This window comes from Mustela nigripes, chromosome X (assembly GCF_022355385.1).
Source record: "Mustela nigripes isolate SB6536 chromosome X, MUSNIG.SB6536, whole genome shotgun sequence".
NCBI classification, from domain to species: domain Eukaryota; kingdom Metazoa; phylum Chordata; class Mammalia; order Carnivora; family Mustelidae; genus Mustela; species Mustela nigripes.
The window spans coordinates 116251066-116276948 of NC_081575.1; the positions used below are offsets into that span (position 1 = coordinate 116251066).

Consider the following 25883-nt stretch of genomic DNA (forward strand, 5'->3'; position numbering starts at 1 on the left):
GATCTGTGGCAAAATTTCTTTCTTTAGAAAGGTGGTGTGTGAAAATTAGTATTTCCAAGGTGTCCTGTGGTTGTCACAGAAAAGGGGCCGCATATTGGGAGAACTTTCATTTCCTTTAGCGAGAGAACATAAGAGCTGACCGAAAAAAATATTCATTTGGCTTCATTTGGCTTTCGATCTTACCAGATAAAGTCTCATTGAGTTCATTGCCTTCCTTTAAAAAGCTGGTGATGTTCTGCCTTAGACAAATAATTTGAGCTCCTAGAAGAGAAAGAAGCTGGTTGGCCAGGATTAAATCTTTTCAAATAAGGAGAGGCACCAACCAAATAGTCCTTGGGGCCCTGGGCTGTCTAGGGCCGAAGAAAGGGGTTCTAGGTCACCTTTATCAATTACTCTGTCCCTCCAGGGTACTTTGGGGTTTTATTTTATCTGGCCCTCTCATTTCCAGTGTTTTTAATTTGCCTTTTAAAACAATAGTAAATGTCAAACCAGGACACTAAAGCAATCTGTGAAAACAAATACTTTATCTTGCTGAAAATCGGTAATAATAAATCCATCTGGCTTCTCCTTAGAAGTCTTACTCTCTGGATCTGGTCAATCATCTGAAAATCTTATGACTCTCTTTTGGAAGCTCTTTTTTTCAAGAAAGATTCTGACTAAAAATAAGCAATCTCCTCATAATTGTAAGGATTTCTTCACTAAGTTAAAAATACACAAAATAACCTCTTAGTTTAGCCAATATATATTTTGGAAAATATACTCTTTTTGTTTTACTGAGGTAAAATTGATATGTAACATTTTATAAGTTTCAGGTATACAGCGTTCTAATTCGATGTTTGCCCACACTACAGGGTGAACACCACTGGAAGTCTAGATGTAATCATCCCCGTGCAGTTCAGCCCCTTTACCCATTTGGCCATTGCTCTATGCACCTTCCCCCTGGCACCCACCAATCCGTTCTCTGTGTTTATGAATTTGTTTTTGTTTTTGTTTTTTAGATTCTACATATAAGTAAAATCTTACAGTGTTTGTCTTTCTTCATCTGACTTATTTCACTTAGCATAATGCTCCTAAGATCCACCCATGTTGTCATAAACAGTAAGCTTTCCCTTTTTTCCCCATGGTTGAGAAGTAGTCATATGTGTGTGTGTGTGTGTGTGTGTGTGTGTGTGTGTGTGTGTTACATCTTCATCCACTTATCCATCATTGGACACTTAGGTGGTTTCCCTATCTTGGCTATTGTAAAGAATGCTGCAGGAAACATAGGGCTGCATACATCTTTTTGAATTCATATTTTTGTATTCTTCGGATGAATACCCAGATGTAGAATGGCTGGCTCATACGGTAGTTCTGTTTTCAGTTTTTTGCAGAACCTGCATATGGTCTTGCACAGTGGCTGCTCTGGTTTGCATTGTCAGACACACTGCGAGGGGATTCCCTTTTCTCCACCTCCTCACCAACACTCGTTATTTCTTGTCTTTTTGATAATAGCCATTCTAACAGGTGTAAGGAGATGTCTCATTGTGGTTTTTGATTTGCATTTCTCTGATAATTAGTGATGTTAAGTATCTTTTCATGTGCTTATTGGCCATCTATATGTCTTCCTTGGAAAAATATCTGTTCAGATCCTCTGCCCATTTTTAATGGGATTGTTTGTTTTTGTTATTGTTAAGTTGTATAAGTTCTTTATATATTTGAGTATTAACCCCTTATTGGTTGTATGATTTGCAAAAATCTTCCTCTATTCAGTAGGTTGCCTTTTTGCTTTCTTGACGATTTCCTTTGCTGTGTAGAAGCTTTTTGGTTTCATATAGTTCCATTTGTTCGTTTTTGCTTTTGTTTCCCTTGCCTCTGGAGTCAGATCCAGAAAAAAACAAAATCATTAAGACTCATGTCAAGGAGTTTACTGCCTATGTTTTCTCTTAGGAATTTTCTGGTTTCAGGTCTTGAAGATTCAAGTCTTTATCCATTTGGAGTTAATGTTTGTGTCTGGTGTAAGACAGTGGTCTAGTTTCATTCTCTTGCATCTGGCTGGCTAGTGTTCCCACCACCATTTATTGAGGAGACTGTCCTTTCCCTGTTGTATTGTCTTGTTTCTTTTGTAGTAAATTAATGACCATAAATGTGTGGGCTTATTTGGGGGCTTTCTGTTCTGTTCCATTGATCTATGTGTCTGTTTTTATGCCAATATCATACTGTTTTGATTATTATTGCTTTGTAGTCTAGTTTGACATCAGGGAGTGTGATACCCCCTGCTTTGTTATTCTTTCTCAATATCACTTTGGCTACTTGGAACCTTCTGTGGTTCAATACACGTTTTAGAATTATTTGTTCTTGTTCTGTTAAGAATGCCATTGGGATTTTCATAGGGATTGCATTGAATGTGTAGATTACTTTGGATAACGTGGACCTTTTAACAATGTTGATTCTTCTAGTCAATGAACTTGGAGTGTCTTCTATTTATTTGTGTTCTTCCATTTCTTTTATCAGTGACTTGTAGTTTTTAGTTTTCATTTCTCAACTGGTGGTCTCAAGGGATGCATTAACAAATAAATTAAGAGATAGATCCCCAAAACTAGTTTTAACTATGTGTGCTCACCTCATCTCCTGACAAATCTTGAAGCAGACTTTAAGTAAGTTAAAGTTTAAGTTTTTTTTACACACCTAAAAAAAACAATGGTGCCATATATATATATGGCACCATTTAGCTAAATTGAGTTAAAGTGAACTGAGCTGAAAATGGGTGAATTTAATGGTATGTGACTTATACCTCGATAACGTTATAGAGGGTGATCTCAGCATGTAAGATGGCAAAAATAATTCTAGCCCCTGTCATTCATTCACTTTTTTTTCATTTTAATAACTGCCTATCTTGTATCAGCCATTGTGGAATATTCTAAGGCCAAAAAAATGAATGGAATATAGTCTCTCATATAATGGGCATGTTACTTGCCATTTCTGTGCCACAACTTTCTCCGTTTCTCAAGCAGATTGGGTGTTGTGTTTCTTCTACTTGTGTGATCTCGTTGCTGGTGCGGATGCTGACAACTAGGGAGAGAGGGGTGCAGACTTGAGGACATACTGAATGCATAGAAGACTGCCTTAGCAGGTGCTGAGATATAAGGGCTTACTATGAGCAAAGGTTGTGTGTGTGTGGTTTTGTTGTTGTTGTTGTTATTGTTATTGTTTCTTTTTTTTTTTTTTTTTAAGTTCGGGACCTTTGAATAAAAGGTTTATGTGATCACATTTCTTCCAGTCAGGCTCTCAAGTAGTTTAAACACACTTTTTCCATTATCTTAATGATCCACGTTGTGTCACATGCTTGAGCCAAATAGATACTTTCTTGGCCCTCTGCTTTATCAGATCAATCTCCATTTAGAAAGACACTTTTTGCTACAGCATGCAATTTGGAAATGCCCCAAGGATCATCTGGCTCAAGATAGTGACTTTCCATTGATGAGAACTCATTTGGGCAGAAGGAGCTGTTCTGAATAATAAAAGGGAATTTAGCAACTTATTTCTCATAACCTTATAACCCAATTTGGTAGGATTGATTTCCTTTTACTTTATAGATAACAAGAATTTGATGAACTTATTGTCATCCTACACATATCAGGCAGGTCATAAAATGTGAATAAAAGCCTTCTACTCAACTTCTTATTTGGTGGACATAAATTAAACTAAACACAGCTTGAATATGTCTCTTATAAGAGCACTGTGTCCAGTTTGGGGCTTCACAATTTAAGAGGGATATGCAGTAAGGGAAAAAATATCCAGAAGAAAACATTTAAAACAAAGCAATGATACCAGAAAACAAAAATCTGAAGACTTACCCTGGAGGAAAGAAGGCTAGAACTCCTTTAATAAGTGAAAATATGCACAAGAAACACAGAGCTATGGCTGTCTAATTTCCATCTGCATTTAGAAAGGACAAAGGGTTAAGTTCAAGTTAGAGATATGACATTCCCATTCAGGTTTTATGATGACCATGTTCTTTTAAAGTCAGATTTGACATTCATGAAGTGTAGTGGGAAGTGAGGAGGTTTCGATGTTAGACAAATGTGCCTGTAGATCACTGGTTTATGGTGATTTCACCATGGTGGAGATGGGAATAAGAACGTTCCCATTTTAGCCAAGTTGTGTAGGAATCATCTATGCAGAGGGTTTGGCACAGAATAGGTGCTTGGGAAATGTTAAGCCTGCCTTCCCCCTTCTTCCACATCTGACCCCCAGACCCAGATGCCTCCTGTCCTGTGCATGTGGTCTAGATCATGTCAGTGGGGAGATGAACGTGACCTTTTTTTAATTTGTCACACATCTTCCATAGAAAACATATTTTATAAACCCAGTTAGCATTGTGCGTCTGAGATGAACTTACTGGCTCTGTCATTGATCAGCTATGTTGGGAAAATCCTGGCTTTACCATTTATTAGCTCACTTAGGCAAGTCTGTAACCTCTTAGAGACTCAGTTTCCTCATTGGGCAATGAAGACAATAAATATCTCATCAAGTTGTGAGCATTAAATAAGCTAACCCATGTAAAGTACTTGGTGAAGCACTTAATGTGTATGAAGGATTGGCTATTATTACTGTTACTGTTATTAGGTGTTTGATTTCATGATGGTACATAGAAATAGACAAGCCTCGATAAGCCATACTGTATACTTTATAATTCATGCTAGTAAATTTTATTAATAATAGGGAACAGTTATTATGTGTGTGTTCTGTGTTGGAAAATGTACTAAATGGTTTACATCTTAGAGTTATAAACTCCCTGTATCAGAGGAAACATTGAATCTCTGAAGAGTTAAATAACTTTACCCAAGGTTGGTTAGTTGGTTTGTCTGTCTGTCTCTGTCTGTCTCTTTCTCTCTCTCTCTCTCACACACACACATACACACACAAAACCCTAGGATTCAAAGTTGGAGATGTCCAATTTAGAGGCCATGCATTTAACAAAATAGCAACAGTTGTGATAAACAGATGTCTACATCATTATTGCTTATTTCAGTCCTTTCACAACAAGTCAGAGCAACAGAGATATCTCCCTGTGATGCCCTGAGGATAATTCCAAGTTTTCTGAGACACAGAAGGCAAGAGCCAGCGGGACCAAAAGAGCCAGATCCCAGATGAGGGGACAGGGGCTGATTTATGATTATGGATTGAGCCCTTATTCTTATGTGATCTGAGCTGTTTCAGCCCTCGGCATACAAGGGAAAGCCAATCAGTCGTGGCTCCTGCTTCATGAAACTCATGATCTTGGGGCTGTTAGAGCTTGAACATATACGATTGCATTAATGAATACCATGTAATTACCGTTCTGTTGGCAAGTGCTATGACGAAGGAAAAGTCTGTGAGTCAAAGAGCATGTAACAGGGACCTAACTTAGCTGAGGCAGGAGGAATAGGCAGGGAGAGAGCTCCTCATGAGAGTCACTCTGAAGCTGAGACCAGGAAGGTGAATATGGATTTATCTTGCACAAGGGTAGTTGACTGTTCTAGTTAGTTAGTGGCCAGTCCTGTACTAAAAGTTAGATCTGGGAAAAGCAGCAGCTTTCCCTCACTGCTGTGTAAACCTTCAGTGACTTCCCACAGTCTGCATTTGGCAACTTTATAGCTCTGCTTTCTGGAGCCATTTCTATTTAAAAAGGGGGGAAACCCCTTAAATTTAGCTCCCTGATCCACAGCGTGTTTATTACAACCTGTGAGTGTCTTATTTTCATTCCTGTATCTTTAAAGGGGGTGGGAGTTCTTTGGTATGTCTCTAATCTGTGTCATGCCACAAAGCAGTGAACTGTGAAAAATACCCAAGGAATTCCCAATAAATCGTACAGAAGGCAAATGAAGGACATGCAGCTATGAACTTGAGCAGCTCTGCTTTTTTCAACCGGATCCCTCGAGATTTTCTTTAGCGAAACCTTACTGGGCACTGGTTCTCCATGCCTGTTGAAGAGTTTGATCAGCTCCCATCTGTCCTTTTAAAGGCCTTTTTCCCCCCCAGGCCTCTTCTGGCATTTGAATTTGCTTGGATCCCAGGTGTGTGCTCAGCACCTTAAATGAAGAGCGCATTAGGCACTAAAGAAGGTAATCGAAAGCCTCATAGCCCTCCAAGTTTGTCTCTTTTGGGCTTGAACTAGTGATACACTTCTTTGTGTTGCTGACCAGTTACAAAAAAACCGAGCCCCCACACCTTTCTTGAAACAGATGCATGGGCGGACAGAAGGTTCCAAAGGGGAAAAGCGCACTGAACTCCATCCTGAAGGAGGGTTAGAACCAGGCATGGGACCCAGCTGTGGCTTAGCTGCTGCTGTGCAAGGATGTGACTGTGCTTGGAACCATTGAGTAGCTCTTCTCTTGCCTTATTTTTAAAATTCTCTATGATTGCTTTTTACTCAATGAATTTCTTGGTTCTGGGTTTTATTAAATTGTTACAACGAGAACCAAGCTGTGGCATGCTATGCTTAAGAAATACAACCAATTATTACAAAGTGGGTGGCTTAAAACAACAGAAATTTATTCTCTCACAGTTAAGAAGGCCAGAAGTTGGAAATCAAGGTGTCAGAAGGATTGGTTCCTTCTGGAGTCTCCAAGAGAGAATCTGTTTTATGCCTCTCTCCAGCTTCTGGTTGTTGCCCGCAGTCTTTGGTGTTTCTTGGCTTGTAAATGTATCACTCTGATCTGTGCCTCCATTTTCACTTTTCATGTGGTGTGTGTGTGTGTCCAAATCACCACTCTTTTCTCTTATAAAGACACCAGTCATTTTAGGTCCCACCCTAATCCAGTCTGACCTAATCTTAACTTGATTGCATCTGCAAGGACCCCATTTCCAGATAAGGTGACATTCTCTGGTACCAGGGATTAGGACTTGGACATGTCTTTTGGGGAGACATAATCTGACCCACTACAAGAAGCAAAGAGCTCTGTTCTCTATTTAGTCCTCCCTCCCTCCCTCTGAATATTAACTAAAGGCATAATTCAACCATTACATGGTGTAAAATCTAGTTGTCAGTGTTCATGGAACATTAATAAGAACTAACCCAGGAGGTGATGGGAATGTTCTGGACTTGATTGTGTTGGTGGTTTCATAGGTATTTACAGCTGTCAAAACTCATTGATATAGTTTATTGTATCTAGATTATTCCTCAGTAAAGTGGATGAGAAAAAATATACACCCTAGGCACAGTACCAGCTGGTTTTCTTTTTTCCCTCCCATGCCCCACCCTGTCTTGTCACTAGAAAAAATGTTGGGCAAATAGGTTTTCCTGTTTCCATTCAATGATGAGAAGTCAGGATTCTGGGGAAAATGCAAATTTCAGAAGCAAAAATTTTACATTGTTTACTTTTAAAAATAAAAAATATTGAAAAATGCTTAGATTATGAAAATTTTAGAGTAACAAAATATTAAAAGTCATTTACATTATTACCTAATTAAAAAAAAGATTTTATTTATTTATTTGAGAGAGAGAGAAAGAGCAGGAGCACAAGCCAGGGAGGGGGCAGAGGGAGAGGGAAAAGCAGGCTCCCCGCTGAGCTGGGAGCCTGATGGGGGGATGCAGGGCTCGATCCCGTGACCCTGGGATCAGGACCTGAGCTGAAGACAGACATTTAACTGACTGAGCTGCCCCATTACTTAATTCTTCATCCTCAAAAGTAGTCTAAAACATGCTATGGGAAGATGTTAAAAACTAAGAAAGTAAGTACAGCTGAGCCATATAGCAGGTTTAGGTAAAATTAACGACTTTGAGACTCCAAGTGCACCTTTACCTGCAAAGACAGGAGAAAGCAAAACAAAGAAGGAACGCTACTGGCACAAAGTGTGTGTTCAAAATATTTATAAACTGATGAGGTGCCTGGGTGGCACAGTTGGTTAAGCCACCAACTCTTGGTTTCGGCTCAGGTCATGATCTCGGGGTCGTGAGATGGAGCCCAGCATTAGCTCCACGCTCAGCACAGAGTCTGCTTAAGATTCTGTCCCTCTCCCCCTGTCTGTCCCCTCCAAAATAAATTAAAAAATAAAAATTTTATAAATTGAAACAGAATTTGGTTGTCAGCCAACTTGTATTATTATTAAAAGTCTCTTGAGATCAAGTTTCAAAGCCCAAACCGAAAGTGCTGATGGTCATACATTTAGGATGTGATGTTGGAAGATTCTTTCAAACCCATACTGGAACTTGACTTTTTTTTTAAGGTTTATTTACTTATTTTAGGTGGGGGCAGAGGGAGAGGGAGAGAACCTTAAGTAGACTCTGCAGTGAGTTTGGAGCCTAACACAGGACTCCATCCCAGGATCCTGAGATCATACCTCAAACCTCATCTGCATGCCTTTTTTTAGAGAGAGAGGGTTCATGTTTATAGGTCTGGGCAATGTGAAATTGAGCCAAAAAACTGACCTTTTGGTATATAAATGTAGTAGGAGGCAAAACATTTCCTATACTCCTCTCTGAATACAGAGAATCCCAAATAGTCCTTCGTTTAACTCAAGTGCCCTACCATTTTTTAAAAGTTTTTATTTATTTGACAGACAGAGATCATAAGTAGGCAGGGAGGCGGGTAGAGAGAGCGGAAGGGAAAAAGGCTCCCTGCTGAGCAGAGAGCCCAGTGCAGGGCTTGATCCCAGGACCCTGGAATCATGACCTGAGATGAAGGTAGAGGCTTTAACCCACTGAGCCATGCACGTGCCCCTCAAGTGCCCTACCTTGAAAGGCTATGTTGGTATTGTTTAGTTGGTATTGATAGCACCTCACGAAAACTTGGGGGAGTGGTGAAAATCCCAGCTATGACTATTCAGAATCAACCACAATTCTTTTTCAAATATTTTAAAATGATTCATTAGCAAATTGGAAAGATTTGGATAGGTCTTTTGGGTGTTAGGCCAGGTAAACTCACATTAGGGCTGGTTGGTCATTCAATATATTTGGATTCATAAAGTAATTTAGAATGTATAGATTTTGTATAGATTATAGTTGTAACTCCTGTCATTGTGCTTGTTCTATCTGGAATGCCCTTTGCTAAGCATGCTGCATACAGTGGTACCCCCCCCCCGCCCGCCATTTCTACAGCCTTCCGAAGTGGATGTGATTTTGCAGATGGGGAAGTGAGATCGAGAGCCGTGAAATGATGTACACAAGGACACACAGCTAGATGGGAAAACAACAAATCGAAATCCATCCAGAAGGGATCTCAAAGCACCTCCAAAATGAAGGGCTTCTTAATCTGCAGTTCTAGTCCTGCAAGAGTTAGAGGTTAAGGTTAGGTGACATGGATCTGAATACTAGCTCTGCCACTTAACCAGGGGGTGACCTGTGGGACTGATCCAGGTCTTGGTTTTCTTCATTTATAAAATTGGGGGTTAAGTATTCTAATTCTGCGTGTGTGTGTATATGTGTGTGTGTGTGTGTGTGTGTGTGTGTGTGTGTGTCTGTCGATTTCAATAGTGCATGCATGATTTCAGCCCAGTGCCTGCCATGTAGTAAGTTCCAACAAGTGTTAGTTATTATATTGTTATGATTAAAAAGGTCAGGACCAAGCTGTTTGAATAAGTGACCTTGAGTACAACACTAAATTCAAGTTAATAAATGCTATAGATATGTTCAGTGCTTTTTCCCTTTAGTGGTTGTGTGAAGATTTTCCCTCCCTGAATATTTCTTTTGGTAATAGAATATTTTTCTTTAAGCTAGAGAGTGGAACTTATTGTCTTAGTCTTCTCACATCATAGTATAGATTATGATTTAAGCTCTCAAATGTCCTTCTACCTTGCAAATCATTAAATTCACCTTCTAGGGAATATTTATGACAATTTTTTTTAAGAGTTTGAGAGAGAGAGAGAGAGAGAGCACGAGCAAGCAAGCATGAGTGGGGGAGCAGCAGAAGCAAAGGGAGAAGCACACTCTCCACGGAGCAGGGAGCCCAAAGTGGGGTTCAATCCCCAGACCCTGAGATCATGATCTGAGCCGAAGGTAGATGTTTAACCAACTGAGCCACGCAGGTGCCCCAACAATATTTTCATGTTTGGAAAATGATCACTCTTCCTCAATGCTGGGTTGGTGTTTAAGACAGTGAGTTTTTGCTAATCTTACCCATATGGAATTATCCTGTGCCTCTAGATTTACCTCCACTGACATCCATCAATGGTAGTTTAAGTGACTAGGCAATTATATTCATTCAGGGAGATGCTACAATGGGACTCAGAAGAGACAATCTTAGTTCAGCTGCAAAAAATTCCTAGCTTAAAATCAAGCAGTTTGAGTATGGAGCAGTCTGGTTATTTAATGTAACTAGCATTCTTAAGTCCTGTAAAGTTCTCATATAGTCCACATCACATAGATTAAAAACCTGTCCCCCCTTTCACGTTTCAGGAACTTAGAGACAGAACTCTGGACTTCCTCTATAAGAAAGTGAGGTGCTGTGAACTGTTTACCGTAGATACCACTAAAAATGTAGAAATGATATCAGAGGGATCACACTCAGTTTGAGAGTCACAAGCAGAATGAAGCAAAAGTCAGTGATGGGAGCCAATCATATAGAAACCTGAAATATTACATGGCAATCAATCAGGAAGTTGAATGTGATTGGGGACGATATAAGCAATGGGATTATATAACAAACAAGGGCAAAATAGGATGCCCCAACCTCGAACATTAGACATCAGAACTCAAAAGAAATAAGCAACTGGAGGAACTCCAGAGGAGATCATCTACAATGATGGTTTTAAAGCAAAATATGAACTTTATAGTGTAGCCAAACCACAGAGTCAGACCCAAGGGGCATGATAAAAATCTACAAATAGTTTGAGGGTCTAAACACCAAGGGGAAAGAGGAATTTTGGCTTGAGATAAGAAAAATTTCAAGGGATAAAGTTAAGAAAAGGGAAATTTAGGTTTAACAGAATATATCCTTTGGTAGTAAGATGTGTTTGTAGAACAACATCTCAAGGGAACACAAAGGAAACTGATGAGTATTCAAGGGTCCTTGATAAGAGGATACCTTAATGTCAGACCAAGGACTCTAGAACTTTCATTAGAATATTCTTGTGCCATGACCAGATGGGATATATTTTTTATACTGAATTTCTAAGATAATTATAATGCGGAATGAAGAGTGAACAGGCTGTGCTACCCTTTAATAGCAGGTATCCTAAGGCTTTGATTAACTTTGGTTCTGAGGGAAAGAAATAAACGTGGACACTACTTTTCAATAGCAAATGTCCTCGTAAAGGAGCAAAGTCCTGAGATCTGATTTTTAAAGTATATATATTTAAAAGCCATTTATTTCTAGACTACTGGTTATATTGCTTATGAAGCAGGCTGATGAATTGCAAGAAAGATTCTGGGGAGCATGTAACACAACCAGCCATTTTTGAAACTGTTGAGTGAAACCCAGATCTTCCTTAATCCAGATGGCAGTCAATCAGAAAGGCCAATGTGAGTTGGGTCTGTATAAGCAAAGGGATTATATAACAAACAAGAGTAAAATCGGATGCCTTAACTAGGAATGAATAAATATGCCACAAACCACAATGACTACAAAATAAACCTAATAGCTAGCAGTCAGGTTGGAAATCAAGATAGTTCAAAAATATTTTAAAAATCCAAATAATTTTCTTATGAATGCTTTTTTTCCCCATAAGTACCACTACATTTCCCCCCATGTTTTAAAAGCTCACATGCTTATACTGGGGTTTGAAAAAGGAGCCCAAAGTTAATTTTATGAATATATAAAACAATTTATTCATTGTTTCCCACAGTGAGGCAAGCTTTAGGCTAATAGAGGGTCAAGACCCATTGGAAACAAGGTGATGAAAAAAAAAAAAAAAAGAAACAAGATGATGAATTAACTGGATGTGTCTGCCCCAAGCCCCCAGTACCAGTAGAGGAGTCCTTCCGCTCATTGGTTCTCAACATCCATAACCAGGAATATATGACTTTGTATCTAGAGCACATTCTTAGAAGCCTGGCATAATCATGGCAGGGTTGCATTTTCAATTCCATGGTCATCATATGGGTTTAGAGGAATAGAATATATATGAACCATAAATTACATTTGCTCAACCACCTTGAGTTATAAGAGGTTCTATGAAGTGTGACTTTGTTAACCATCTACTTCAAATGCCAAGATCCAGTGAGGCATAACCAATGCCATGCAATGGTATCTGAATGGTAAGGATCGTCAGTGTTTTCATTATTAGTGACAGGTTACAGGGTGTTGTTAAGAAAGGAAAGGGCAGGCGAGACCTTCCTTCTTTTACTTCCAATGTGACTTGTTTGAGGGGGGAAGAGAGCAAACACCAACAGTCCCCCAAATGTAATTTGGCGTGTGTAGTCAGGCAGGGAAGTAAGCAACGTGAAAATCTGTGCTTCTCCATACACACATAATCATCAGCCAGTGGAAGTACTTCAGTCTCAGTGTGCTAAGCGATTGACAGCGGTGAGAGTCTTGGGGAATATATAACTCACTGTGTCTTCAGGCAACAGATAGGTCATAAAGTCACCAGAAGGAAATCCCTGGATACAGACTGTCCCACCACATTTACAAAAACCTGTGTAACAGAGATCCTGGGGGCCCAATGAAGCCTTTTGTGGAGGTGTTGGATTCTTCTGTTAGATTTCATGAAGTACCTCTTTCCTAGACAGTTGGATATCTGGGAACATCAAACATACTTTTGAAAAAGACAAAATTTTCCCCTGAAAATTTTATATGGAGTAAAAGAAATCTTCCAAAATCAAACTTGGACAATTCTTATATACCCATACCAAGGTGAACATTTGTGCCAAACACCTGTTTGTAAGTTCATTGTAAGTTTTTTTTCTTTAATACGATAAATGGTAGAGAAAAGTTACCTTTACATTCATATATGATTCTCTTCACCCTGAAGGGGTAAGAGGACACACGAACATAGTTTAAAAAAGTATGTAGGCATTTCCAACATTCTGCTCCCCTATTGAGGAGGTTATAAGTTGCGTTGCAAAACCTAAATGTTACATCACAAAGCCCGCTAAGAGGCCGGCGAGGCTTTGAGCTTTTTAGATTCCAGGGGTTGGACAGTAGCTGGAAAAGCTGCTTCCAGACTTGTTTTCAAGTGAGGAACATTGACATCGCCAGCTTTCTTCAGCTTCTCAGGAATGTGGCCGCTGTGCACTTCGCCCAGAGGCGTCCCAGAGCGGAACCGGGAGACCTATCACTTGGGAGCGCCAATCTCCGAAGCCTCTGGGCGGACGCTGCTTTGGGCGCCTGCCTCTCACTCACCCCTCCTCCTCGAGTACATTCACACATGACCCTTACTGGGCCAGGATTCCCCCCACCTCCATAGTAGGTCCCCATCTCCAGCCCGTTCATTTTGTCACTCAGTTTTTAAACATAAAAATGCCCCCTTAAAAAAAAAAAAAAAAAAAAAAAAAAAGAAAAGAAAAGAAAGAAAAAGCTGTAGGGGTTGGAAAAGGAGGACAGGAGATTGAACTCCAACTTTAGAGCAACCGTCCTGGGCTGCCCATCTGACACCAGTGGGTGGGGTGCAATCTGACACTTCCTTTCCTTTCCAGAAACGTGAGTGGAGCTGGCGCCCCCTCTATCTGGGGGAGGGGAGACAGGGAGAAGGTCCGAACTTCCGTCCTCACTAGCTATCTCCCCTGGACACCGGGTATCAGCAGCGAGCTGCGCTCTCACAGCGCGGCTGCCGGGTTTGGCGCCTGGAAAACTCCACGTTCTGCTTTCTCCTGCTCTTGGCTCCGCCCCAGCTCCAGACCTGGCTTCCCTCCCGCCCTACCCGGCCCGCCCACCCCCTTCCCTCTGCCTCCAGCGTGAGCGTGCGGGGACCGCTCCGCTCCAGCTCTGGGCCCACAGCTGGGTTGCGAAGATCCAGAGCCTTTATCCGGTGGGGCTTAGACTCTCGCCACTGGGGCTCTTTCCATAGCTCCCTGAGCGCAGCCAGGAATTCTCTCCCACCGTAGCCACTCAGCCCTCGGGAGGCCCTAGGCGCAGCGTGGTTCGTGTCCCCACTTCGTAGCAAGGTTTGCACCCCGAGGGATCCTGGAGCTTGGAGACACTCTCGCACCTAGCCAGTCGGAGGAGTGGGCACAGCAGCCAAGTGGAGGCCAGACGCGCAGCTTCAGGGGCCGGGGCACAAGGACCGTACAGCCCAGGCGCAGCTCGGGCGCCCAACTTCAGAGCGGAGGAAGTCCCTCTCGCATTGCAGGGGAGCGCAACAGACGGACGCGCCCTGAGCGCACGCCCTGGAGGCCTCCTCCCCAGCCCTCGAGACCGTCCTCAGGGCGCGAGGAGGAGCTTGCTGAAGACTTCGAGGCTGTCCAGAGCCAGGGAGCGGGAGCGCGGCGTCTCCTGCCTCGGCTGGGAAGGGGGAGTGGCGCTGGCGGGCTGGAGCTGGGAACCCAGAGAGCGCCTGACCTTCCTCCTCTTCCTCACCCCTTTCGAGACTTGGGCTCTGGGGGAAAGTTCTAGTGGCCGCAGGAGGCCATCCGACCTCTTTCCCTAGAAGGCTGGTGATGGATCTTCTGCTTCTGCACCCGCTGGGGCACTTGGAGCGCGCTGGTGGCGCGTGAGCCTGTCACTGCCCTCCACCGCCCTCCACCGCCCTCGGCCAGCCTCGGGCCAGTTCCGCCTGGCAGCCCAGTCTGAGCCCCCTTCCTTTCCCGGCTCCAAATCGCCTGCGTCCCGAGAGCGGGAAGAGGGTGGCCCTTAGGCACAGTCACGCCGGGATGTCCGCGCAGAGCCTACTCCACAGTGTCTTCTCCTGCTCCTCGCCGGCCTCGGGTGGCTCGGCCTCGGCCAAGGGCTTCTCCAAGAGAAAGCTGCGCCAGACCCGCAGCTTGGACCCGGCCCTGATCGGCGGCTGCGGGGGCGAGACCGGCGTGGAGGGCAGCTCGCGGGGGGCCACCGGGGGCCGCCTCTGCTCCCCGCTGCCTCCAGCCGAGGGTCTGGGCTCCCGCTCGGCGTCCTCCCCTAGGGGCCCACACCCCAGGGCCAACCGACTCCCACCCCCTAGACCCCTCTGCTCATCCTTCTCCACGCCAAGCACCCCGCAGGAGAAGTCGCCTTCTGGCAGTTTTCACTTTGACTATGAGGTGCCCCTGGGTCGCGGTGGCCTCAAGAAGAGCATGGCCTGGGACCTGCCTTCAGTCCTGGCTGGGCCTGGCAGTGGCCGCAGCGCCATCCTCTGCTCCTCGGGGGGTGGCCCTAATGGCATCTTCACTTCTCCCAGGAGGTGGCTCCAGCAGAGGAAGTTCCAGTCCCCCCCCAACAGCCACAGCCACCCCTACGTTGTGTGGAAGTCCGAGGTAGGTAGGGTCCGGTGCTGTGCATTCTCATGGCCCAAGGCTGGCCCCCAGGGCATTTGTTTCATTCCATCACGTTTACAGTGCCAGGGACCCATTGAGAGGTCTCCATGGTGTGGCTGTCCCTCTTTGGCTGGTTAAATGGTGCCTGGACATGGGATGTCCCTAGTGGCCACCCATGTGTGTCTTGTTAGGACTTCTTGGCTTCACTTTGGAGCAGTGGTGGGAGCTGCAGGGAGAGCTGGTGTGCTTTCCTGTCGGTGCTGCGGGCGGTGTCTGAGGGTCGTCTGATCCCTTCATGCACTGGGGATATTTTTCAGAACTCAAATGATCTAATTCCTGTGCTCTTATAAGGATTGGATGTAATGTGTTTTGAAATATGTCTGCCATCTGGTTGTTCTACAGAGAATTCAGAAACATTATTCTGGAGGGTGCTGGTGTGTGTGTGTGTGTGTGTGTGTGTGTGTGTGTTTGGGTGGAGTGGGGCGTAAATACTAGAATTCTCTAGTTTGATCTTATCTTCTCTCTACAGGTCTAATTTCAGGTATCTATGATACTGAGTACTAGTTTAATCTAGGTGAAAAAGAATCTCTGTTCAGGCTATGAGAGATCGTGGAAATATGCCCCAAGTTCCACTAAGGACAACGACTAGTTAGTGAAATATATGTGAATCGGGAATCTTTAATAAACAGGGAACTGAGAGGGAGCTATTTGGTACCTTTAAAATGTTTGCTGTCTGGTTAAGAAGAATGGAGACTAGAGCTCTTGGGAAACTGTGGTCGATGGGTACTTGGAAGGCAGCATGCTTTTAGAGAATAAATAGTAGTTGTTTTAGAAATGAACAACTTCCAATCTCTTTCAGTTCACAAATTCTATAGATTTGCCTTGGATCTCTTTCCATAAGGGAAGGGAGATTCCATCAGTTGTAATTAAATATTTTAAAGTACAGTTAGAATTACAGAAATGAAATGAAATACCATGTAATTGCTGGAGATTTGGACTAAATAAAGGAAACGCAACCAAGAAAAACAGTTTGAAAATAGCATCCAAGATCATACCTCGCTCTGTTACCATGAGATAACTATGAAATTTTGGCTTTTAATAGACTGTCTTAGAAAAATCAACAGTGTTAATCAGAAATATTAGTATCACATATTAATAAAATATTGGTTATTATGTCAAAGTAACTTGCTGTTGGGTGGGGAGTATGGATTACAAAAACTAACAAACCCTGCTGACTGTTCTGCCTATTTTCCTGAGGAAGATAGGCAGTAGAAAGAAAAGTCAAGTCAGAGAACAAGAGATTCTCTCCGAACCAGAGAGCTCAGCATTAGGAAGAGGATAAAAAATCTAGATGTTGAATTTCTCTTGGTCTTTAAAAGGGGCTGAATTCCTGCTGTACAGCAGAAGCACACATTATCAGAATAATCCTGTGAGTTGAGAGGAGAGAGAAATGCAAAAGCAAGCCAGATTCTTGGATTGGACAGCCACTGATGTTCACGTTTAAACCCGATTGCATCATTAAGAATGTCTCTGCGTTTCTTAACAACTGTACATACTTGAAATATAGTATCCAGATGCTGTTGCCGTTACGACCAAAAGGTCTTCTGCTATAGATGATCACGGCTGGTTAGAAATTATCTTCTTATCCACTAAAATCTCATCATCAATGGACAAGTATGTGAACTGCTGCAATACCGGTGGCTTTTCACTCTTCTGTGCAGTGTCTGGGCAGTTGGCTAGCTTGTCTACCATAACTTTCACCTCTTTGCACTGGTTAAAACTTAGTACATAGCCATCTAGCAAAAGAACATTTTCTCATCAAATGTTCACGTGGGTGTATGTGTGTGTGCGCGCACACAATTTCTTTAGTCTCAAAGCAGACATGGCGTGACTGGATGGAAGGAATGTCCGAGGCTGGTTTTGTTTAGTAGAGGCCCAGATATCCTATTTAACCCCTGGGTCTGGGATTTAAGGGTCTAGATTGCCTTTCAAAGGTTTAAGGCTTTGGAACCATCTCAAAAACCAAGGAAATTCATGCGGTTGGGCACTGCTTCTCTTCACTTGCAAACGAGCTGGCTCATCTCTCCTAAAAGTGACTCTTTATCAATAATGTCAAAAGTCCAGCAAATGGACACCTTGCAAGGTTACTTCACGTGGGCTCTGGAGGGGGTACTTGGGTTGCTTTGCTTTTCCTGGTTGCCCTGGCTCAGGGTTTCTCGGCCTCTGCATTGTTGACAATTATGGCCGGATGATTCTTTGTGGTAGAGGCCATCCTGTGCCTCATAGGATGTTTAGTAGTGTCCTGGGCCTCTACCCGCTAGATGCCAGTAGCACTCCTCCCCACCAGTGTGCCAGTGACAAATGTCTACAGACACCGCCGAATGTTCTGTGGGGGACAGAATTGCCCCAGCTGAGAACCACTGCACCAGTGAGCTGAATGTGGGCTCCTCGTGCTACCTATCCAGCGCGCGCCCATGTCATTGCTCTCAGCTGGCATGAAGTTTCCCTGAGGCCTCTGTCCCCTCCTAAAACCACATGGACCTCTCTTTGGTCATGTGTGCCTCTGACGGTTCATGAACAGTTCTGTTTATCTTCCACTGAATCCGTAGCCAGACCTGAGAATTCACCCTCATTCAGGTCTAGCCAGGGATGGATCACAGTTATTTCTGCATAGTTCTTTGAGCAGCTTCTCTGGTTTTAAACTAAATTGTTCCTAAAGTGGCTCCCGCTCCCAAGCTTCCCATAAGTGCCTGTAGTTCTGTGCCTTGTGTTCACTCAGAGCTCCCAAATGGCCCTTTTATGGCCTAAAACAAGGAGGTATTAAACAAAGTCAGCTACGACTCTATTAGTATTTCCTTACTATGTATTTCAGGATTGTTTTAACAAAAATGGATTCATGGACATGCTGGGTAGAATACCTGTTGAGTAGAAAAAGAGAGAAGGCAAAGGAATAAATGGTACATGGTGACCCAGTTGGTACGTGCTTCTCAACTCGTGTTCTTAGAAGCCCAGCTCTGTCCCTGATTCTGATCTCAGAGGAGTGAGGTCTCCTTCCAACCCTGGCATTCTCCTGATGCTTACGGGTCAGAGCTACCGATTATGCTCATAGCTGACTTGGAGCTTGCCGGCTTTGAGAACCCGTAATTAACACGATCTCTCTCTACCCATGACTTCTTTTCTTCATTCCTGCCATAAGCACTTCTCAAGCGCAAGATTTCTCTAGGTACCAGAAATACAGAGAGGCTAAGATATGGTGTTGGCCCTTAAGGAGCTCACAGTCTAATGAGGAGGACAGATGAGTTGAGCGGTAGGTACAGTGCAGAAGGATCAGGACAGTGGGGGACTGGGCTGTGTGTGGGGTGGGTGGAGGGTGATGATTCATTGTGCTTTGGAGAATTTTGGAAGGCTTCACTGTGCAGAGAACACTTGAACTTGATCTTCTGGGGTGCCTGCCATTTAGAAGAAGGAGGGAGGTGATTCCTTGGTGGAAGAGAAAGGAGTGGACGCGCAAAGGCACAGAGGAGTCGGTGACGTCAGGGTGTCCAACGAAGAGGACTTAGTGGCGCTCGAGTGCAGCGCTGGTCTGCAGGAGGAGGTGAGCACATCTGTGGCTTATGTTATGTAGCAAGCAAGTGGCTGTCTATATAGTAACCTAATGAGACCAGAAATCAGGCACATATTTGGGGGATCATAACTGACTCTGGGCATGGATGCCAATGGCAGGAAGGCCAGAGCTCATGGCCCACGCTCCCAGGCCCCTCTTGTTAGTAAATCTGCAAGGAAGTGAAAGGGCGTAAAGCGCTTTTGAAGTTGGAAGTCCCAGGAGTTTGGACTGGACATTTTGTGGGCTGATGGTTCTCAACCTGCAGGTGACCTCATCCCCAGGGGACATTTAGCAATGTCTGAAGACAGTTTTGGGGTGGTGATGTAGTAATTTCCTATTGCTGCCATAACACATATTTTTGTGGCTTAGAGCAACATACATTTATTACCTTCTAGTTCTGGAGGTCAGAAGTCTGAAATGGGCCTCGCAGGGCTAAAGGCAAGGTGTTGGCAGGACTGTGTTCCAAAGGCTCTACGATCTGTTTCCTTAGCTTTTTCAGTGCCCCCCTTCTTCCATATTCGAAGCCAGCCTTGTTGCATCTCTTCCATAGTCCTTTCTCTCTCTGACTCTCCTAAGGACCCTTGTGATTACAGCGGGCTCACTTGGATAACGCAAGCTATCTCATTGTTCTGAGGTCAGTTGATGAGCAGCCTTTAGTTCCATCTGCACCCTTAACTCCCCTTGCCACAGAGCCTAACATATTCACAGGTCTCAGAGATGAGGGCGTGGACATCTTCTGTGGACATTAGTGTGTTTGCCACGGCAGCAGGTGCTCTTGGCATGTAGTGGGGGAGAAGCCAGGGATGCCGCTAAACATCCAGTGATCTACGGGGCAGTTCCACAGCAAAGCATTCTCCGTCTTTCGATGTCAGGCGTGCCCAGGTGGAGAAACCCTGTGCTAGAGAATGGGAGAAATTGGTGATTTGTTTTAAAAGCATGAGGATGTAACATGATCAGATATGTATTTTAGAGCGATCAATCTGGTGTCTGTGAGGCGGTGGGAGACAGTGCATTAGCAGAGTGAAACACACAGGGGGTACAGAGATTCAGAGGAGGCCGGCATGGGAAAACCATGCCAAGCATCCTACAAACAGATGGGAGTTGGCATATAAACACAATACTTCTGTATTTCTTTTCCACTTTAGCAAATTGTTTCCTGGCATTATTGAACTACTACTGGGTTCGTCTCTGTAGGCTAGTGGTTTTCATCTGCGGGTGAGTTTGTACCCTGAGCACATGTGGCGATACCCGGCAGCGTTTTTGGTCACCAGAGCTGGGGTATGGGGTCGCTACCTACATCTGGTGGGTTGAGGCCGGGGATGCTGTTAATCATCCTGCAGCATGTAAGACAGGCTGCTGTGGCAAAGAACTATCCTGCTGGAAATTTCAATAGCACTGAAGTTGAGGAACTTTGTGTAATGTGCTAGTTTATACAAGAAATAGAATTCTAGGTTTTGTTTTCCAGTACTTTTTCTCTCATGTCATTTTCTTCTTCTTTTCTAGTATATGTCAACCAGAACTCTGAATTGGGAGGGAAAAAAAAGCCTTTGCAAGAGATACTGAGGATAGGAAGAAAATGTGGGGTGTCTAAATATATGTGTAGGGAAAAATTGAGTGGTAAATATATAATGGTGGAAACTGGAATTAAAACTTAAACTGCAGGCAGAGATGAATACTGTTGTTAAAAATAGAGGCTCACTGGTGTCACCAAAGAGAAAGTAATTCCAGTAAGACAGCTTCGCATATGAAATTGACAAAGGGCGTTTTACAAAGAATTATGTCTCAAATCAGCATAATGTTGTGAGAACTGACAAATTAGGAAGATAGTTACTCAGCTTTCATATGCTCTCTCTTGGATTATCCCTCTGTTAGAGTTCATCCCTAAAGTAATTTTAAACTTAAGTGGAGAATAATGTGAAGGTAACTTCTCAGATACCTGGAGATTGAACTTTCACCAGAATTTAGAGATTTGCAGGTTGGAAAGAGCAAGTTTTAGACTCAAGAAGGACCTTGGGTAGCATCCTCCTTAAAGCTACAGATTGGAAGGATTAAGCTCAAATTCAGATAAGCCAAGGGCAGAACTACCTGGAAATTCTTCTGGACTCTCAGTATAAAGTGCCAAACTCCTGGAAAAAGTCTGTGGCTACAAGCACCTTATTCCTTGGCAATCTCTTTTCCATCCCCATTACTTACAGAAACAGTTCTCTTGAAGGTCCCACGATTCCAGGACTGTTCTTAGACCTCCTTTGAGCTGGACTTCTTTTTATTTTTTTTTAATTAAAAACATTTTTTTTTAATAAATACATACTGTATTTTTATCTCCAGGGGTACAGATCTGTGAATTGCCAGGTTTACACACTTCATAGCACTCACCATAGCACATACCCTTCTCAATGTCCACCCCCTCTCCCCGCAGCAACCCTCAGTTTGTTTTGTGACATTAAGAGTCTCTTATGGTTTGTCTCCCTCCCGATCCCATCTTGTTTCATTTATTCTTTTCCTATCCCCCAAACCCCCCATGTTGCATCTCCACTTCTCATATCAGGGAGATCATATGGTACTTGTCTTTCTCTGATTGACTTATTTCACTAAGCATGATATCCTCTAGTTCCATCCATGTCATCACAAATGGCAAGATTTCATTTCTTTTGATGGCTGCATAGTATTCCATTGTGTATATATACCACATCTTCTTGATCCATTCATCTGTTGATGGACATCTAGGTTCTTTCCATAGTTTGGCTATTGTGGACATTGCTGCTCTAAACATTTGGGTGCACGTGCCCCTTTGGATCACTACGTTTGTATCTTTAGGGTAAATACCCAGTAGTGCAATTGCTGGGTCATAGGGTAGCTCTATTTTCAACTTTTTGAGGAAACTCCATGCTGTTTTCCAGAGTGGTTGCCCCAGCTTGCATTCCCACCAACAGTGTAGGAGGGTTCCCCTTTCTCCACATCCTCACCAGCATCTTTCATTTCCTGACTTAATTTTAGCCATTCTGACTGCTGTGAGGTGGTATCTCATTGTGGTTTTGATTTGTATTTCCCTGATGCTGAGTGATGTGGAGCATTTTTTCACGTGTCTTTTGGCTATCTGGATGTCTTCTTTGCAGAAATGTCTGTTCATGTCCTCTGCCCATTTCTTGATTGGATTATTTGTTCTTTGGGTGTTGAGTTTGCTAAGCTCTTTATAGATTTTGGACACTAGCCCTTTATCTGATATGTCGTTTGCAAATATCTTCTCCCATTCTGTCAGTTATCGTTTGGTTTTGTTAACTATTTCCTTTACTGTGCAAAAGCTTTTGATCTTGATGAAATCCCAGTAGTTCATTTTTGCCCTTGCTTCCCTTGCCTTTGGTGATGTTCCTAGGAAGAAGTTGCAGCGGCTGAGGTCAATTGGGTTGCTGCCTGTGTTCTCCTCAAGGATTTTGATGGATTCCTTTCTCACATTGAGGTCCTTCATCCATTTTGAGTCTATTTTCGTGTGTGGTGTAAGGAAGTGGTCCAATTTCATTTTTCTGCATGTGGCTGTCTAGTTTTCCCAACACCATTTATTGAAGAGGCTGTCTTTTTTCCATTGGACATTCTTTCCTGCTTTGTCGAAGATTAGTTGACCAAAGAGTTGAGGGTCTATTTCTGGGCTCTCTATTCTGTTACATTGATCTATGTGTTTTTGAGCCAGTACCATGTTGTCTTGATGATGACACCCTTGTAATAGAGCTTGAAGTCTGGAATTGTGATGCCACCACCCTGAGTCACAGCTGCCGCCTCTCCATCTCCAGTGTCTCTTCTTGCTCTTCTGTCTCTGTGCTGGTTCATCTTTGTCCACCGATCCCCTCGGTCCTCTGTTTTTCCTTCAAATCATTCTCCTGTGATGATCTCATTCAGTCTTGCGACTTGAGCCATCATCTCTCTTGGGGACATGCTTAACATGTTTGAGTTCCTAACATCTCTGCCTTCCTCCTGGACGTCTGCTCACAGTGTCAGCTGGACTCCTCATGTTCTGCACGTCTGCAGCGGAGCAGGTCATGCCCCTTCCCTGTGAGCATGCTTCTCTTTCTGCATTCCTAATTTTGCCTGGTGCCACCATTCTTCCACCTGCTTACTTTTCCCAGGTTGCAGGCATCTCCAGTGCTCCCCTCTGCTTTCTCCTGTCTTCTCAAATAAGTTACTCAGTCCTGTTGTGTTTACTTCTCATTTGCTCCATTCTGAAATGGATTTGAAGTGGAATGTATCCCCGTTCCTACGTCTTTCTCCAGCTCTTCCTTCTCATTGCTGCCGCCTAGCCCGTGTCCTCATTGGCTGTGACCTCCTGCTTGGCCACCCTGCCTTCAATTTCTTCCTCTCCCCATCTGGCTTATGGCCTTTTACTCCAAAGACACTTTGTAATCATGTTAACTTTCTGAGCAAAAACCTTTCCTGGGACTCAGTATGTACAGGATGAAACCCAAACTGCTTAGCGAGTCATTTCAGGGGCTTTTACAATATAACCTTAGCCTACCTCCTCTGTCCCCTAGGAACTCTGGTCCAGGAAAACCAAACTGGCCACTCAGCTAGGCAAGTCATCAAATATTTATCAAGTACCGGCTGTGAACGTGACACAGGGACATATGTGGAACAAGCAGGCATGGCCCCATGAGGTGCTGACCCTTTTATGAAAGCAACATTTTCAAATAAACAGGTCCCTGTGCTGTTCAGAATGCTGTGGCATTATCATAGGACTACTGTAGACAGAGCAGTGCCCACCCCCACAACAAATGTCCATATCCCGATTCCTGGAACCCATAGTTACTCTACCTTACTTGGCAAAAGGCACCTTGCAGATATGATTAAGTTAAGAATCTTGAGGTGGGAGATGATCTTGGATTATCTGTGTGAGCCAGGGTCATTCCAAGAGTCCTTTTTTTTTTTTTTAAGATTTTATTTATTTATTTGACAGAGAGAGATCACAAGTAGGCAGAGAAGCAGGCAGAGAGAGAGGAGGAAGCAGGTTCCCCGCTGAGCAGAGAGCCCAATGTGGGGCTCGATCCCAAGACCCTGAGATCATGACCTGAGCCGAAGGCAGAGGCTTTAACCCACGGAGCCACCCAGGCTCCCTCCAAGAGTCCTTGCAATAGGGAAGCAGGAGGGTCAGAGTCTGAGAAGGAGATGTGGGGACAGAATGAGTGAGAGAGGGTGGGAAAGAGAGAGGGAGGGAGGAAGAGGAGGGATGACCTGGTTTTGAAGGTGCTACACTGCTGGCTTTGAAAATGGAGGAAGGAGTCATGTGCCAAGGAATGGGGCATCCCCTAGAAGCTGAAAAGGGCGAGGAGATAGATCCTCCCCGAGAGCCTCCAGAAGGAGTACAGCCCTAGTCCAGTGGGACTTCTGACCTGCAGAACAGTAAGACAATAAATGTGTCTTGTTTGAAGCTGCAGAGTTTGTGGTGACTTCTTACAGCGGCAATAGGAAGCCAGTACAAGGACTAAGGGCGCCTGGGATGTCTAAACTGAAACCAGTGGATGGGGAGGCTTTGGCCAAACACAAAGGAAGGCAGGCGGCACGCTGGCTAGCAGGAACAACCTGTAGGTCAGCAAAACATAGTATGCTCCAGGAACTTTGAGAAGTCTCCCAAGAGTGGAGTATGAGAGTGAGAGATGGCAGAAAGTCTGATTGGGCCTTGAGCTTCACGATACAGATTTTATCGCTTAATGCCAAGGTTTCTGCAGAAATTTTTGTCTTCTCCTTCTTACTTTGCTTTTGATCAGTTGGTCCCCTATCTCTCTGAGAAAGCTCCATTTCCATTTCTTGGCTCAGCCAGATGCCATCTCAAAATAAACAGGCTTTGAGTATGGTACATGTCTTGACACATTCAGGATTTGCAGAATTGTGAGCTTATTTTTCCACAGTGGGATTCTGATTCTTCTGGTCCGGTGCCTGCAGCAGGCAAAGTGTGTTCATATCAGAAGCCAGTCAGTGATTTGTGGGAGTCTGTGTTCTGACAGCAGTTTTCCAAATCCTGGAGACACACCTTTGGGGCGTGACATCTTGTTCTAAAGTTTACTGCATCCTCTCTGGGCCATTGCTTCTGAAAAAGAGAGGGAGACTATAATTGCAACTCTGTTACAATACGGCAGAAGAGGTAGAATTTAACATGTGAAAAAATGAAATTAGTTATTGTGTTAGTTAAGAATGATACTTTCATGAGCTGTTAGGGAACTGCAGATCCAAACTACAATGGCATACCCCTTCGTGCCCACTAAGATGGCTGCAATAGAAAGGATAATAACAGGTGTTGGCAAGAATATCTCCCTTTTGAAAGGCTCCTATACTATTGGTGACAGTGCAAAATGGTGCAGCCGCTTTGAAAAACAGCATGAGGGTTTCTCAAAAAATTAAACGTAGAGTTACCATAGGACTCAGTTAATTCCGCCTCTAGGTACAGATTCAAGAGAAGCGAAAATTTGTCCTTGCAAAAACGTGCCCATGAATACCCATAGCAGCAATATTGTAACAGCCAAAATGGTGGAAACAACCAAATGCCCATCAATAGCTGAAGGGATAGGCACACTGTGGTCTGCCCGTACACCGCAAGATTGTTCAGCAATAAAAAGGAATGAAGTACCGCTAACGTGCCATAGCATGGATGGATCTTGGAAGCAAGCTGAGTGAAGGAAGCTTGTCACAAGGGGCCACAAATGACATGATTCTGTTTATAGGAACTGTCCAGAAGAGCCAAAATCAGACACAAAGTAGATTAGTGGCTGCCAGAGGCTGGCAGTAGGGAGGGACAGGGAGTGACTGCTAATGGATACTGGGTTTCTGTTTGGGATGTTGAACACATTCTGGAACGAGATAGAGGTGATGGTTGCACAACCTGGTGAATATCCTTTAGGACATTGCTGACCTGTGCACTTCAAAGGGTTGGATTTTACAGGATGCGAATTTGAATGTCCGTTAAAAAAAGAATGGTGTTTATAACTTTTAGAAAATATACCAACATTGTTGCTACAC

At 43.6% G+C, this 25883-nt stretch overlaps 1 protein-coding gene across 1 annotated transcript in view; it reads left to right on the forward strand.

Annotated features, from left to right (window-relative positions):
* The first annotated feature begins 13769 nt into the window (after positions 1 to 13769).
* Positions 13770 to 25883, forward strand: part of ARHGAP6 (Rho GTPase activating protein 6) — a 490820-nt gene continuing 478706 nt past the window's right edge. Inside the window, exon 1 of the mRNA XM_059386131.1 lies at positions 13770 to 15286. Coding sequence (XP_059242114.1) covers positions 14708 to 15286 — 579 coding nt within the window. The 5' untranslated portion in view covers positions 13770 to 14707. The remainder of the gene's footprint in view (positions 15287 to 25883) is intronic.